Source organism: Scyliorhinus canicula, chromosome 10 (genome assembly GCF_902713615.1).
Source record: "Scyliorhinus canicula chromosome 10, sScyCan1.1, whole genome shotgun sequence".
Classification (NCBI taxonomy): domain Eukaryota; kingdom Metazoa; phylum Chordata; class Chondrichthyes; order Carcharhiniformes; family Scyliorhinidae; genus Scyliorhinus; species Scyliorhinus canicula.
The window spans coordinates 153592166-153605988 of record NC_052155.1 but is presented as its reverse complement, the minus strand read 5'-3'; the positions used below and the strand labels follow the sequence as shown (position 1 = coordinate 153605988).

Genomic DNA, 13823 nt, shown 5'->3' with positions numbered 1-13823 from the left:
ACAAAAATTAACATGTATATTTACAGGCCAGCATCTTCATAATAACAACTGTGGCCACCCCCTTTAACCGGCATACATATTTTACATTCCCCAATATGGCCGAGGCACATGTTTATAGGCATTTATTTACAATTTGGTTTAGGGCCTTAGCTTGCCATCAGACTGTCGCTTGCGGCTTTGTCCTTTTTTTTTGGAATAATTTTTATTCAAGTTTTCAACAACAAATTTTATCACAACAGAGAAAAACAATACAAAAACAATAAATTAACAAGAAAAAGAAATAGGCATAAAACCATGAGAACAAACCCCCATAACGAACCTGTAGCCCCCCCGGCTACCTTCCCCCAACTCCCGTCCATTTTCCCCCTGATTCTTGGCCACCCGGCTATTCTTCCTCTTGTTTGTTGGCCACAAACAGGTCTCGGAACAATTGCATGAATGGCTCCCACGTTCAGTGGAAGCTGTCGTCTGACCCTTTGATGGCGAATTTGATTTTCTCCATTTGGAGAGATTCCGAGAGGTCGGACAGCCAGTCTGCAGCTCTGGGTGGTGCTGCTGACCGCCAGCCAAACAGGATTCTACGGCGGGCGATCAGGGAGGCAAGGGCATCCGCCCTCCTCCCCAGGAATAGATCTGGCTGGTCTGAAACCCCGAAGACCACCACTATCGGGCATGGCTCCATCCTCACCCCCACCACTTTGGACATAGCCTCGAAGAAGGCTGTCCAGTACTCCACAAGTCTGGGGCAAGACCAGAACATGTGGGCGTGGTTGGCCGGGCCTCTTTGGCACCGTTCACATCTGTCCTCCACCTCCGGGAAGAACCTACTCGTATGGTTTCTTGTTAAGTGTGCTCTATGTACCACTTTTAGGTGTGTCAGGCTGAGCCTTGCGCACATGGAGGTGGAGTTGACCCTATGCAGTGCTTCGCTCCAGAGTCCCCACCCTATCTCAATCCCCAGGTCATCCTCCCATTTCTTTCTTGTTGCGTCCAGTACGGTGTCGGCTCTTTCTACCAGTCGGTCATACATGTCACTACAGTTCCCTTTATCTAGGATACTTGCGTCCAGTAGGTCTTCCAGTAGTGTCTGTCGTGGCGGTTGTGGGTACGTCCTTGTCTCCTTTCGTAAGAAGTTTTTGAGCTGCAGATACCGTAGCTCGTTCCCCCTGGCTAGCCAAAATTTCTCTGTCAGTTCGTCCAGTGTTGCGATCCTGCCGTCCGTGTATAGGTCCCTGACTGTCAGTGTCCCTCCATCCTGCCTCCACCTTTTGAAGGTGGCGTCAGTCAGTGCTGGTGTGAACCTATGGTTGTTGCAGATGGGAGCCTTGTCCGACATTTTGGTCAGGCCAAATTGCTGCCGCAATTGGTTCCAGGATTGGAGGGTGGTGCTATTTCTTCTTCTTGATTGTTCCCCTTGTGTCTTCAACTTTGAGACACAGCCTTGATGCAGCTGGCCTGGTTGTCCACTACCAGATCTGGCTTATCCATGTCATCCCCCTCTACAGCCAAATCGACCTCGTACACCTGAAAAGGAGTGGAAATTTCATTGACATCTCGATTGATTCCTGTAAATACAATGGGTTAGGTGCCTGACTTCTGGTTTTATATTTGTAAACCTTTTCTTTTGAAGCTTTCTGCTTTGTAACAGTTTAAAATAATGCTTACATTACACTAGTACTGTCTATCCAAAACCTTCGGTTTCAGTGCTGTCTGTATTTTGTATAGTTCAAGCTGCATACACCAGAGTACTGCTGGACATTGTTTTAAAAAGGTTTGAGATCAAAAAACAATTAGGAAATTCTCTTGTTTATAGAAATGCATTTGATTATATTAGTGACGTTCATGTGACACTATCGTGAAGAAATATTTTTTCCTCTCTTTCTAAATAGCTGATTCTTCTTTCATGTTGAGTGGCAGTTAAACTGGTATTCCATGCATTACTGGTTTCAAATACTGCTCTCAAATACTTTCAGAGTGCTCATCCATCCGTCTCGTGAAATCTCATGGAAACAAATCTAATTAGTTGCTGCCCTGTTCTTGAAGGTTATCAAGCGTACAGTCAAAGAGATGTAGTAATGCATTTCATCCACTGATCAGACAATCTACCTGTTACCAGCTGTTTGTCGCTCAAGCTGATTGCTCAGAAATACGATGTGTTGGGTTGTCCTTCCCTCTCACTTGAGAAGCATGTTTCTTTCTGTGCAAACTGAATTTGAGCTCCCTACATTTAGTATTTAAATTCAGTGCAGTGTACACAGTCCTGGAATCTATTTTTAAAGTAATTTTTCTTGTGGGCATTCGTTTATTTCTTTTAAACCTGTTTAGTTCCTTGACTTTGGATGTTTTTCCTTTTTATTACTTCTGCTTCAAAGATTCATTCATTGAATCTTCACATGAGAATGAAACTACAAGAACTGAAGTGTAAGAGAAAACAAATTTGTTTATGTTTCAACATCAAAATTTAATCCCAATGATGTAAAATTCTGGCCATAGTTTTGGGGAAAATTAAAGGGGGAAAAAAACTTGTTTTTTTTATTTCAGAGTATCCATTTTTTTTGTTCCCCAACCAATCCACCTAACCACATGTTTGGGTTGTGGGGGTGAAACCCGCGCAGACAAGGGGAGAAAAAAAACTTGTCATTCTTAACGAATGTTAAGACCAGAACATCTGTTATTAAAATGGCAGTTTTTCTTGTTTACTTTCTAGTTTGTTGAGGACTACGAGCCAACAAAAGCAGACAGTTACCGGAAGAAAGTGGTGCTGGATGGTGAAGAAGTCCAGATAGACATCCTTGATACCGCAGGCCAAGAAGATTATGCTGCTATCAGGGATAACTATTTTCGCAGTGGAGAAGGCTTCCTCTGTGTTTTTTCCATCACTGAACAAGAATCTTTTGCAGCCACAGCTGATTTCAGGTGAATTTTTCAAACCACTATTATATAATTATTAACGCTCATTTTTTAAATATATGGTGACCACTTGACAATGGGGCTGTAACTTAATACAAGGAAAATAAGTTGGTACTTCCAGCATGTACAATATAATTCATGTTAACAGTTGCAAATGCAATATTTTATAGGATTGTTTCAGGTCTCTCTTTAACTGGGTGGGGGGATATGGAGGAATGATGCCTGGCAACAAGCTTGGTTGGTAAAAGTTACAAGGGGACCCAGGCTGTTTGGGAGTAAGATGCAAGATATTCACACCTGTGGACAATGACCGTGCAGCTGTGCTGACAGGGGTATCCTCTAAGACCTGGGAGCTCTTAGAAATGTTGGTTTTTTTGAGCGGAGTCTGCACGTTCTCCTCATGTCTGCATGGGTTTCCTCCGGGTGCTCCAGTTTCCCCCCATAAGTCATGAAAGATGTGCTTGTTAGGTGAATTGGACATTCGGAATTCTCCCTCCGTGTACCTGAACAAGCGCCGGAGTGTGGCGACTAGGGGCTTTACACAGTAACTTCATTGCAGTGTTAATGTAAGCTAACTTGTGACACTAATAAAGATTATTATCTGCTTCCAAAATATAATTTGAGTTGGAGCTCTAAAGGATAGTAATCAGCATTCTACCTAGATACCTAGATAGCTTTTAAAAGGGGAAGAGATCAAATGAGAAGAGATCAAATGAAACCGTAGTTGGATCAACTTTGGGGTCAATTTACAACAGCACAGGGGTAAAGACAGTAAATTTTAGTGGTTTGTGCAAGAATGTGGGTGGGAGTTCTCGCCTGAATTGCAGAGACTTGAGTTTGGATTAAATGAAACTGAAAGATTTGCCTAGTCTTAGCTAGAGGGAAGACCTGACCTTGAAAGTCAGTTCTGGGATTTGAAGCTACCCAGCGAAGAAAGAAAGCATGTCCTTTGAAGCTTAGAATCACAAACTGATTCTGGGAGAATGAGGTCTATGAAAGAGGATTTTTGGGCATTGTAAAAGTTAAATGGGTGACCTTTTTTTCCCTGTTGTTTAGAATAAAAGTTGCCCACAGGAAGTGTTTAGTCAGTGTTTTAACTTTTTGTTACAATTAAAGTCTTGACTGGATCTTGTCATCCTCGATCCACTGGCAGTTTTTTGATCTCAAAAACAAAATTCAAGGTATTTTTCCTCCAGCATAGGAGCTCATAGTTTTGGAGATTTTATAAATTCATTTTTTTTCAAGATGTCACTATTGTATACTTTGCAAATACATTGGTGTACGTAACTTGATGCTTGGAATTTTTCTTGTTACCATATTGGTTTTTAAACTTGAAATTTTACACTCTTTTCTTCCCTATTTCTACTGACGCCTCCACCCAATCCCACAGTTTACAGTGGAGGTAGAGAGAAAGGAAGGAATGGGAAATAATATGCAAAATAGTGGAGGAAAGGACCTACATATAAAAATAAATAAAAATCAGGCCTTCCATTACAGAACTTGTGTTCCTTTTTGGGTATTATCCTAATGGCCTTAATGAGCAATAAATCTAAAAATGAAGTGTAGATCTTTAAGGGTCCTATTTGCTAAAATCCTACCCCTGTTGAAAATGGCCCCATGTCTATTGTAATACTAGTAAATATTGTCTGCATATTTCTTGAAATTCACATTTTCCCTGAGAGTTTTGATTCATGTCGAATCCTGCTATAGCATTCCCTCATGAATTACTTCATTTTTTGCCACTTCCTGATCCCCAAGAGCTCTCCGACTGAGTGGTAAATAATCCTCCAGCACTGGAACTGAAATCCAATAAAGGGGTGTGAGGGAGGGAGTGAGAATTTGATGCTTGATGTTTCTAATCTTAGATGTCCCACACAATTGTCCTCCTTTTGGCCAGATAACCTGCAAACTGGCCTCTTGAGATGCCCAGAGTTCAAAAAGATTCATGGGTGACTGAACTTTTGTCATGCTCGCTCTCTCGTGCTCTCTTTTCTCTCTCTCTCTCTCTCTCTCTCTCTCTCTCTCTCTCTCTCTCTCTCTCCTCTCTCTCTCTCTCTCTCTCTCTCTCTCTCTCTCTCTTTCTCTCTCTCTTTCTCCCCCCCCCTGCATTCACCCCTTTTTTAAATGAGTCAGATGTGAAAAGTTAAATAAAGCATAATATGTGCATCAAAATCACAAGCTTTATTCAGTGGCCTTCAAATCAGTACAATTGATTTGAACTGATCTATGAACTTTGGGTTAATTGTGGGTATTTGTTTTAATTGCCTCCCAGAGGGGTCAGAGTCCACTGACTAGATGCCAACATAGACTCAATTTTTGCCTCTAAAAGAAGCACCAGTGTATTGAGGGGTTTATCTATGGTAGATACAAATGTTTATTTCCTATATCTTATTGGGCACTGCTGCTTCATCATGCAATGATTGGTGAGTAAATCTATAACTCAACAATGGGTTGCTTTTAAAGAGGGGAGCCTTTGGGCACAATCAAAGTTTATTCCCACAAAGGGGAAAGATAGGGCAAATTAATTCAGAGCTCCTACATAGCTAAATCAGTAGAAATTATGAAATAGAGAAAGTGTGCAGAAAAAGATTCATGAGAATGGTTCTAGGAATGAGGAATTTCAGTTATGTAGAAAGATTGGAAAATTTGGGCTCTTTTGAAGAGAGAAGACTTGGATGGGGGTATTCAAAATCCGAGGGGACTGGACCGAGAGAGACTGTTCCCATTGATGGAAGGATTGAGAACCAGAGGTAATTGACAAAAAAAAAGAACGGTGACATGCAGAAAACCTTTTTTATGAATGGTTAGTGTGGTGGAGGCAGTTTCAGTCTAAGCATTCCAAAGGGCATTGGCTCGTTACCTGAAAGGAAACATGTGCAGTGCTAGGGGGAAAAGATGGGGGAGTGGCTCTAGGTGAATTATTCCTTCAGAGGGCGGGCATAGACTTTAAAAAAATATATATTTTTATTCACATTTTTCACTTTGTATACAATGCAAAATAACCACAAATACAGTTACGTAAGTTTTTTTTAAAAATTGTCCCTCACAAAGCCTAACCCCCCCCCCCCCCCCAAAGAGTGACCGATTCATTGTAATAAACAACGAACGGCTGCCATTTCTGATAGAAATCCTCGATCGCTCCCCTCGCTGTGTGCTTGAATTTCAAGTTTCGGAATTCCATCAGATCTCCCAGCCGCATCCATAAACTGGGTGGAGATGACCACCTCCACCCTATCAGTATTCTCCTCCAGCTAATGAATGAGGCGAAGGCTGGGACATCTGTGCCATCTGCAACCCTGGCAAGTCTGGCACCCCAAATAAGTGAGAACAGGAGGGGAGCAAGGCAGTCACTAATGCATCCAGACCAGGCCCCCTGCATGACCTCTATTCTATCTGCACCCATGTAGCTCCCAGATCATCATTGCACCTTCACTGCATTAGTTGCCCAATAATAAAATATCAGGTTTAGCAATGCCTGATGCCACTGACTGTCTATCCCTTTTGAAGGACTGCCCTACAAATCCTTGCCTGCCTGCCCCTACAAAAGGACAATGATAACTTCTTGGCCCTCCCAAAAAAAGATTTAGAAAGGAAAGGAGGCAGACACTGGAGCAAAAGCACAAATCGTGACAAAATGTTCAACTTGATCGACTGGACCCTGTCCGCCAAGGGCGGAAAGGTTATCTCACCTTTTCAGGTCAATCTTGATTCTACCTACCAGATTAGTATAATTCAGTTTACGAAGACTGGCCCACTTGGACCTCCAGATATCTAAAGCTGGAACTAGCCATGCAAAATGGCAGCAGCCCTAGATTGGTGCCCCTCCCCAGGGGATTCACTGGAAAGCACTTACTTTTCCCAAGGGTGGCTTATATCCTGAAAAGGAGTCAAAGTGACTCGGTAATTCCATTATATCACTCATAGTGGGGACTGGGTCCATCAAATAAAGTAAAATGTTATCCGCAAACTGAGGCACCCTATGCTGTGCCCCTCTCCTAATTATCCCTGTGCACTTACCTAATGCCCTGAAACAATGGCAAAAAGCTCTATTGCCACTGCAAGCAAAAGGAAGGATATAGGGCACCCTTGTCTCGTTCCCCTATTTGGTTGAATGTACCCCAAACTCGTGGTATTGGTGCAGACTGTAGCCGAGGGAGCTTCAGACAACAGGCATATCTCAAGACACAACATGGGGCCCAAACCTCACCAGAACTGCAAAAAAGATACTCTCATTCTACCCTATCAAATGCCTTTTGGCGTCAAACGAGATGGTTACCTCCGGATCGGCCCCTCAAGAGTGGGGACAGCACCAGATTTGGCAATCACCACACATTGGACATCAATTGTCAGCCTTTGACAAATACCATTTGACCTTCCCTAGGCACTTGAGGAAGACATGGTTCCAACCTCAGCATTAGCACTTTGGTCAATCTCTTGGCATCCATGTTAAGTAATAGGGCAGGTGACCTGCATTCCATGGGTCTTTGTCCCTTTCTAATAAAGTGAAATCAATGCCTGCATCAGCATCACAGGCAAGGAACCCTGCATTCATCCCCTCCAACCTATAAAGTTTGTATAAAATTTCAAAAGCTCCATCAACTCTGTCCGGAACGAGGGCAGCACAGTGGTGCAGTGAGTTAGCACTGTTGCCTCACGGCGCTGAGGTCCAGGTTCGATCCCGGCTCTGGGTCACTGTCCGTGTGGAGTTGGCACATTCTCCCCGTGCTTGCGTGGGTTTCACCCCCACAACCCAAAGATGTGCAGGGTAGGTTGATTAAACACGCTAAATTGCCCCATAATTTGGAAAAAATGAATTGGGTACTCTAAATTTATATTAAATAAATAAATAAACTCTGTTCGGAACGAACACAAGCCTGCCACCCGACCTGGATAATCTCTTGGGAGGCTGCCTGTTGCCTCAACTGGCAAGCCAAGGGACTGCTAACCTTCTCCCCATATTCCTACATAATTCCCCTCGAGGGCTGCAACTGGTGCACCGCCTTGACTGTAGGGTCAAACTGCATCTGCAGCTTTTTCCTGCTTGCCTGGAGCTCCTGGGGCTGGTTCATTTGAATACCTGCAGCCTACTTCCAAAGTGTCATCCACCAACTATTTTGCTGTTCCTCACGAGCCTCCCTCGTGCGATGTGATGTCCCCTCTAATCACTTTTCAGGGCCTTCCATAGACTGGAGGATGAGACCAACCCATTCCCATGAAACCCAAGATAAAAGCTAATTACTGTGGATGCTGGAATCTGAGACAAAAATGGGAAATACTGGACAATGTCAATGGATCTGGCAACATTTGTTAAGTCTGTTAAACCCCACTTACTCATCTCTAGCCCTCTATCTGTCCGCAAAACGCCCATGTGTGCTAAAACTCCACATCCAGCCTCCATGCTGGACGCTGAGCTGAACCTACCTCTAATACCAAATCCACTAAATGTGGAATATGGTATGAGATGACCATCACTGGGTACTTATCACCATAGGAAGAAGAGACCTTCCCATCTGGAAGAAATTACGCTCAGTGAAAGGATAAAAGTCTGTAGGCCTCTAGTTGGGTGTCTTTTTGCTTTCAGTCTGTAATGGTGCTCACTATAGATTGTCCCTGGCTCTTTCACGTGCAAGAAGTGTGTTCAGTTGCAGCTCCTGTTGGACCGTTTGACGGCTCTGGAGCTGCAGATGGACTCACTTTGGAGCATCCGCGATGCTGAGGAGGTCGTGGATAGCACGTTTAGCGAGTTGGTCACACCGCAGGTGAAAGTTACTGAGGGAGATAGAAAACGGGTGACCAAAAGACCGAGCAAGAGTAGGAAGGCAGTGCAGGTGTCCCCTGCGGTCATCTTCCTGAAAAACAGATATACCGCTTTGGATACTGTTGTGGGAGATGGCTCACCAGGGGAAGGCAGCAGCAGCACGGTTCATGGCACCATGGCTGGCTCTGCTGTGCAGCAGGGCAGGAAGAAAAATGGCAGGGCTATAGTGATAGGGGACTCGATCGTAAGGGGAATAGACAGGCGGTTCTGTGGATGCAATCGAGTCTCCAGGATGATATGTTGCCTCCCTGGTGCAAGGGTCAAGGATGTCTTGGAGCGGCTGCAGGACATTCTTGGGGGGGGGGGGGGGGGGGGAACAGCCAGCTGTCATGGTGCAGATAGGCACCAACGATATAGGTAAAAAAACGGGATGAGGTCCTACAAGCTGAATTCAGGGAGTTAGGAGTTAAACTAAAAAGTAGGACCTCAAAGGCAGTAATCTCAGGATTGCCACAAGCTAGTCAGAGTAGGAATGTCAGGATAGATAGGATGAATGCGTGGCTTGAGAGATGGTGCAAGAGGGAGGGATTCAAATTCCTGGGGCATTGGGACCGGTTCTGGGGGAGGTGGGACCAGTACAAACCGGGCGGTCTACACCTGGGCAGGACTGGAACCGATGTTTGCTAGAGCTGTTGGGAGAGTTTAAACTAATGTGGCAGGGGGATGGGAACCGATGCAGGAAGTTGGAAGGTAGTAAAACAGGGACAGAAGCAAAAAGAAGTAAGGGGGAAAGTGCAAGGTAGAGAAGGCATAGTCAAAAATCAAAAAGTGTGACAGTACAAGGTACAGTGACTGAGGGGAGCTAAAAGGAATACAACTGGAGATGTTAAGATTCAAAACAGAGGTTAAAAAAAACCAACAAGTGTACTTTACTTGAATGCTCGTAGTATTCGGAATAAAGTAAATGAGTTGATGGCGCAAATCATCGTGAATGACGATGAATTACTGAAACATGGTTAAAGGATGGTCACGACTGGGAGTTAAATATCCGAGGGTATCAAACTATTCGGAAGGACAGAGTGGATGGTAAGGGAGGTGGTGTAGCTCTGTTATTTAAGGATGACATCCGGACAATAGTAAGGGATGACATCAGTGCTATGGAGGATACGGTTGAATCCATTTGGGTGGAAATCAGGAATAGTAAGGCGAAAAAGTCACTGATAGGAGTAGTCTATCGGCCACCAAATAGTAACGTTATGGTGTGGCAGGCAATAAACAAAGAAATAACTGATGCATGTAGAAATGGTACAGCATTTATCATGGGGGATTTTAATCTACATGTCGATTGGTTTAACCAGGTCGGTCAAGGCAACCTTGAGGAGGAGTTTATAGAATGTATCCGCGATAGTTTCTTGCACAGTATGTAATGGAACCTACGAGGGAACAAGCGGTCCTAGATCTTGTCCTGTGTAATGAGACAGGATTGATTCATGATCTCATAGTTAGGGATCCTCTCGGAAGGAGTGATCACAATATGGTGGAATTTAAAATACAGATGGAGGGTGAGAAGGTAAAATCATATACTAGTGTTTTGTGTTTAAACAAAGGAGATTACAATGGGATGAGAGAAGAACTAGCTACGGTAGACTGGGAGCAAGGACGTTATGCTGGAACAGTTGAGGAACAGTGGAGAACCTTCCAAGTGATTTTTCACAGTGCTCAGCAAAGGTTTATACCAACAAAAAGGAAGGACGGTAGAAAGAGGGAATATCGACCATGGATATCTAAGGAAATAAGGGAGAGTATCAAATTGAAGGAAAAAGCATACAAGTTTGATGGGTGGGAAAGATTGGTGGGAGACTAGAGGACTGGGAAATCTTTAGGGGGCAACAGAAAGCTACTAAAAAAGCTATAAAGAAGAATAAGGTAGAGTATGAGAGCAAACTTGCTCAGAATATAAAAACAGACAGTAAAAGTTTTTACAAATATATAAAACAAAAAAGAGTGGCTAAGGTAAATATTGGTCCTTTAGACTAGAGGATGAGATGGGAGTTTTAATAATGAGAGATGAGGAAATGGCTGAGGAACTGAACAGGTTTTTTGGGTCGGTCTTCACAGTGGAAGACACATAACATGCCAGTGACTGATAGAAATGAGGCTATGACAGGTGAGGACCTTGAGAGGATTGTTATCACTAAGGAGGTAGTGATGGGCAAGCTAATGGGGCTAAAGGTAGACAAGTCTCCTGGCCCTGATGGAATGCACCCCAGAGTGCTAAAAGAGATGGCTAGGGAAATTGCAGATGCACTAGTGATGATTTACCAAAATTCACTAGACTCTGGGGTGGTCCCGGTGGATTGGAAATTAGCAAACGTGACACCACTGTTTTAAAAAGGAGGTACGCAGAGAGCGGGAAATTATAGGCCAGTGAGCTTAACATCGGTAGTAGGGAAAATGCTGGAATCTATCGTCAAGGAAGAAATAGCGAGGCATCTGGATAGAAATTGTCCCATTGGGCAGACGCAGCATGGGTTCATAAAGGGCAGGTCGTGCCTAACTAATTTAGTGGAATTTTTTGAGGACATTACCAGTGCAGTAGATAACGGGGAGCCAATGGATGTGGTCTATCTGGATTTCCAGAAAGCCTTTGACAAAGTGCCACACAAAAGGTTGCTGCATAAGATAAAGATGCATGGCATTAAGGGTAAAGTAGTAGCATGGATAGAGGATTGGTTAATTAATAGAAAGCAAAGAGTGGGGATTAATGTGTGTTTCTCTGGTTGGCAGTCAGTAGCTAGTGGTGTCCCTCCGGGGGATCTGTGTTGGGCCCACAATTGTTCACAATTTACATAGATGATTTGGAGTTGGGGACCAAGGGCAATGTGTCCAAGTTTGCAGATGACACTAAGATGAGTGGTAAAGCGAAAAGTGCAGAGGATACTGGAAGTCTGCAGAGGGATTTGGAAAAGTTAAGTGAATGGGCTAGGGTCTGGCAGATGGAATACAATGTTGAGAAATGTGAGGTTATCCATTTTGGTAGGAATAACAGCAAACGGGATTATTATTTAAACGATAAAATATTAAAGCATACCGCTGTGCAGAGAGACCTGGGTGTGCTAGTGCATGAGTCACAGAAAGTTGGTTTACAGGTGCAACAGGTGATTAAGAAGGCAAATGGAATTTTGTCCTTCATTGCTCGAGGGATGGAGTTTGAGACTCGGGAGGTTATGCTGCAATTGTATAAGGTGTTAGTGAGGCCACACCTGGAGTATTGTGTTCAGTTTTGGTCTCCTTGAGAAAGGACGTACTGGCACTGGAGGGTGTGCAGAGGAGATTCACTAGGTTAATCCCAGAGCTGAAGGGGTTGGATTACGAGGAGAGGTTGAATAGACTGGGACTGTACTCGTTGGAATTTAGAAGGATGAGGGGGGATCTTATAGAAACATATAAAATTATGAAGGGAATAGATGGGATAGATGCGGGCAGGTTGTTTCCACTGGCGGGTGAAAGCAGAACTAGGCGGCGCAGCCTCAAAATAAGGGGAAGCAGATTTAGGACTGAGTTTAGGAGGAACTTCTTCACCCAAAGGGTTGTGAATCTATGGAATTCCTTGCCCAGTGAAGCAGTTGAGGCTCCTTCATTAAATGTTTTTAAGGTAAAGATAGTTTTTTGAAGAATAAAGGGATTAAGAATGATGGTGTTCAGGCCGGAAAGTGGAGCGGAGTCCACAAAAGATCAGCCATGATCTCGTTGCATGGTGGAGCAGCCTCGAGGGGCCAGGTGGCCTACTCCTGCTCCTAGTTCTTATGTTCTTATCAGTGTCTTGCAACTTCTCTGCAGACTCGGCAAACAGGAAACATTTGGAGAGAGCATCCAGGAGCTTTCTCTTGGGTTCTCTTAACTTCCACTTGGCAGAACCCAATCACTGTTGCTGGGCAGAATATAGTCCTTGGCCAATCAATTGGTTACCAGCCAACTAATTGAACCAAATCCTGCCACTCTCTCAGTCCCATAAAGTCTGAGTTCTTCTGTTCAAAATCTAAATCTTGAAAAGCACAGTGTACTATTTACAACTTGCCTTTAGTCAGGCAGGCAAAGTGATGTTTCCACTAAAGTTCCATGGGCTAAAAATGATAACAGAGTAAAAGTAGTAGGAAATAAGGGAATCGACTGGAAGGGAGGGCACTTACAATATGGTGAAGGTACTTCCACAAGGCCGCTGGATAGGGAGTTCCAGGACTTTGACTTGGCAACAGTGAAGGAAAGGCAATAACTGTTGAAGTCACAATTGACTTGGCCTGCAAGGTGGTAGTTTGAAAGGTGCTATCAACTTGGTACCTGTAATTTGAAAGGTGCTATCAACTTGGTGCCTGTGGCAGTCTGCATTGTGGCAATGCACACAGGTGATGGACATTGGATGTTTAGTGATAATGGAAATCAAACTATACTTCAGTGAGTAGATTATTGGTGACACGGTGAGGTGGTAGCGCAATGGTAGTGCCATTGGACTGATATCCCTTGAGGGCTCTAGGTTGTAGGGTTCATGTCTCACGATGGCAACCGGTGGAATTCAAATTAATTTAATAAATCTGGATTTATAAACATAGAAAATAGGAGCAGGAGGAGGCCAGTGGGCCCTTTGAGCCTGCTCCACCATTCGTTATGTTCATGGCTGATCATCCAGCCTAATCCTGCTTCCCACCCCCCTCCCCTCCATATACTTTGATCACCTTCACCCCCAAGTGCTATATCTAACTGCTTATTGAAAACATACAACGTTTTGGTCTCAACTACTGTGGTAACGAATTCCACAGGCCGACGACTCTCTGGGTGAAGACATTTCTCCTCAGTCCTAAATGGTCTACTCCATATGTGACCCCTGGTTCTGGACACGCCCACCATCAGAAACATCTTTCCTGCATCTACCCAGCCTAATCCAGTTGACATTTTATAGGTTCTTCTCTCCCTCCCCCTCCCCTCTCCTAATTTATAGCTATTAAGATAATAGTCTGCCTTCTCGATTTTGCTACCAAAATGGATAATCTCGCATTTCTCCAAATTATACTGCATCTGCCGTTCATTTGTCCACTCATTCAACTAGTCCAAATTACACTGAAGGATCTCTGCATCCTCTTCACAGCTCACCCTCCCACCC

The 13823-nt window shown here is 43.9% G+C and overlaps 1 protein-coding gene across 2 annotated transcripts in view; it reads left to right on the top strand.

Moving 5' to 3' along the window:
• LOC119972722 (ras-related protein Ral-A) overlaps positions 1-13823 on the top strand; it is a 92810-nt gene that overhangs the window by 52933 nt on the left and 26054 nt on the right. For both annotated transcript variants that reach the window (XM_038809935.1, XM_038809934.1), the window contains exon 3: positions 2708-2916. In XM_038809935.1, the coding sequence (XP_038665863.1) occupies positions 2708-2916 (209 nt within the window). The remainder of the gene's footprint in view (positions 1-2707; positions 2917-13823) is intronic.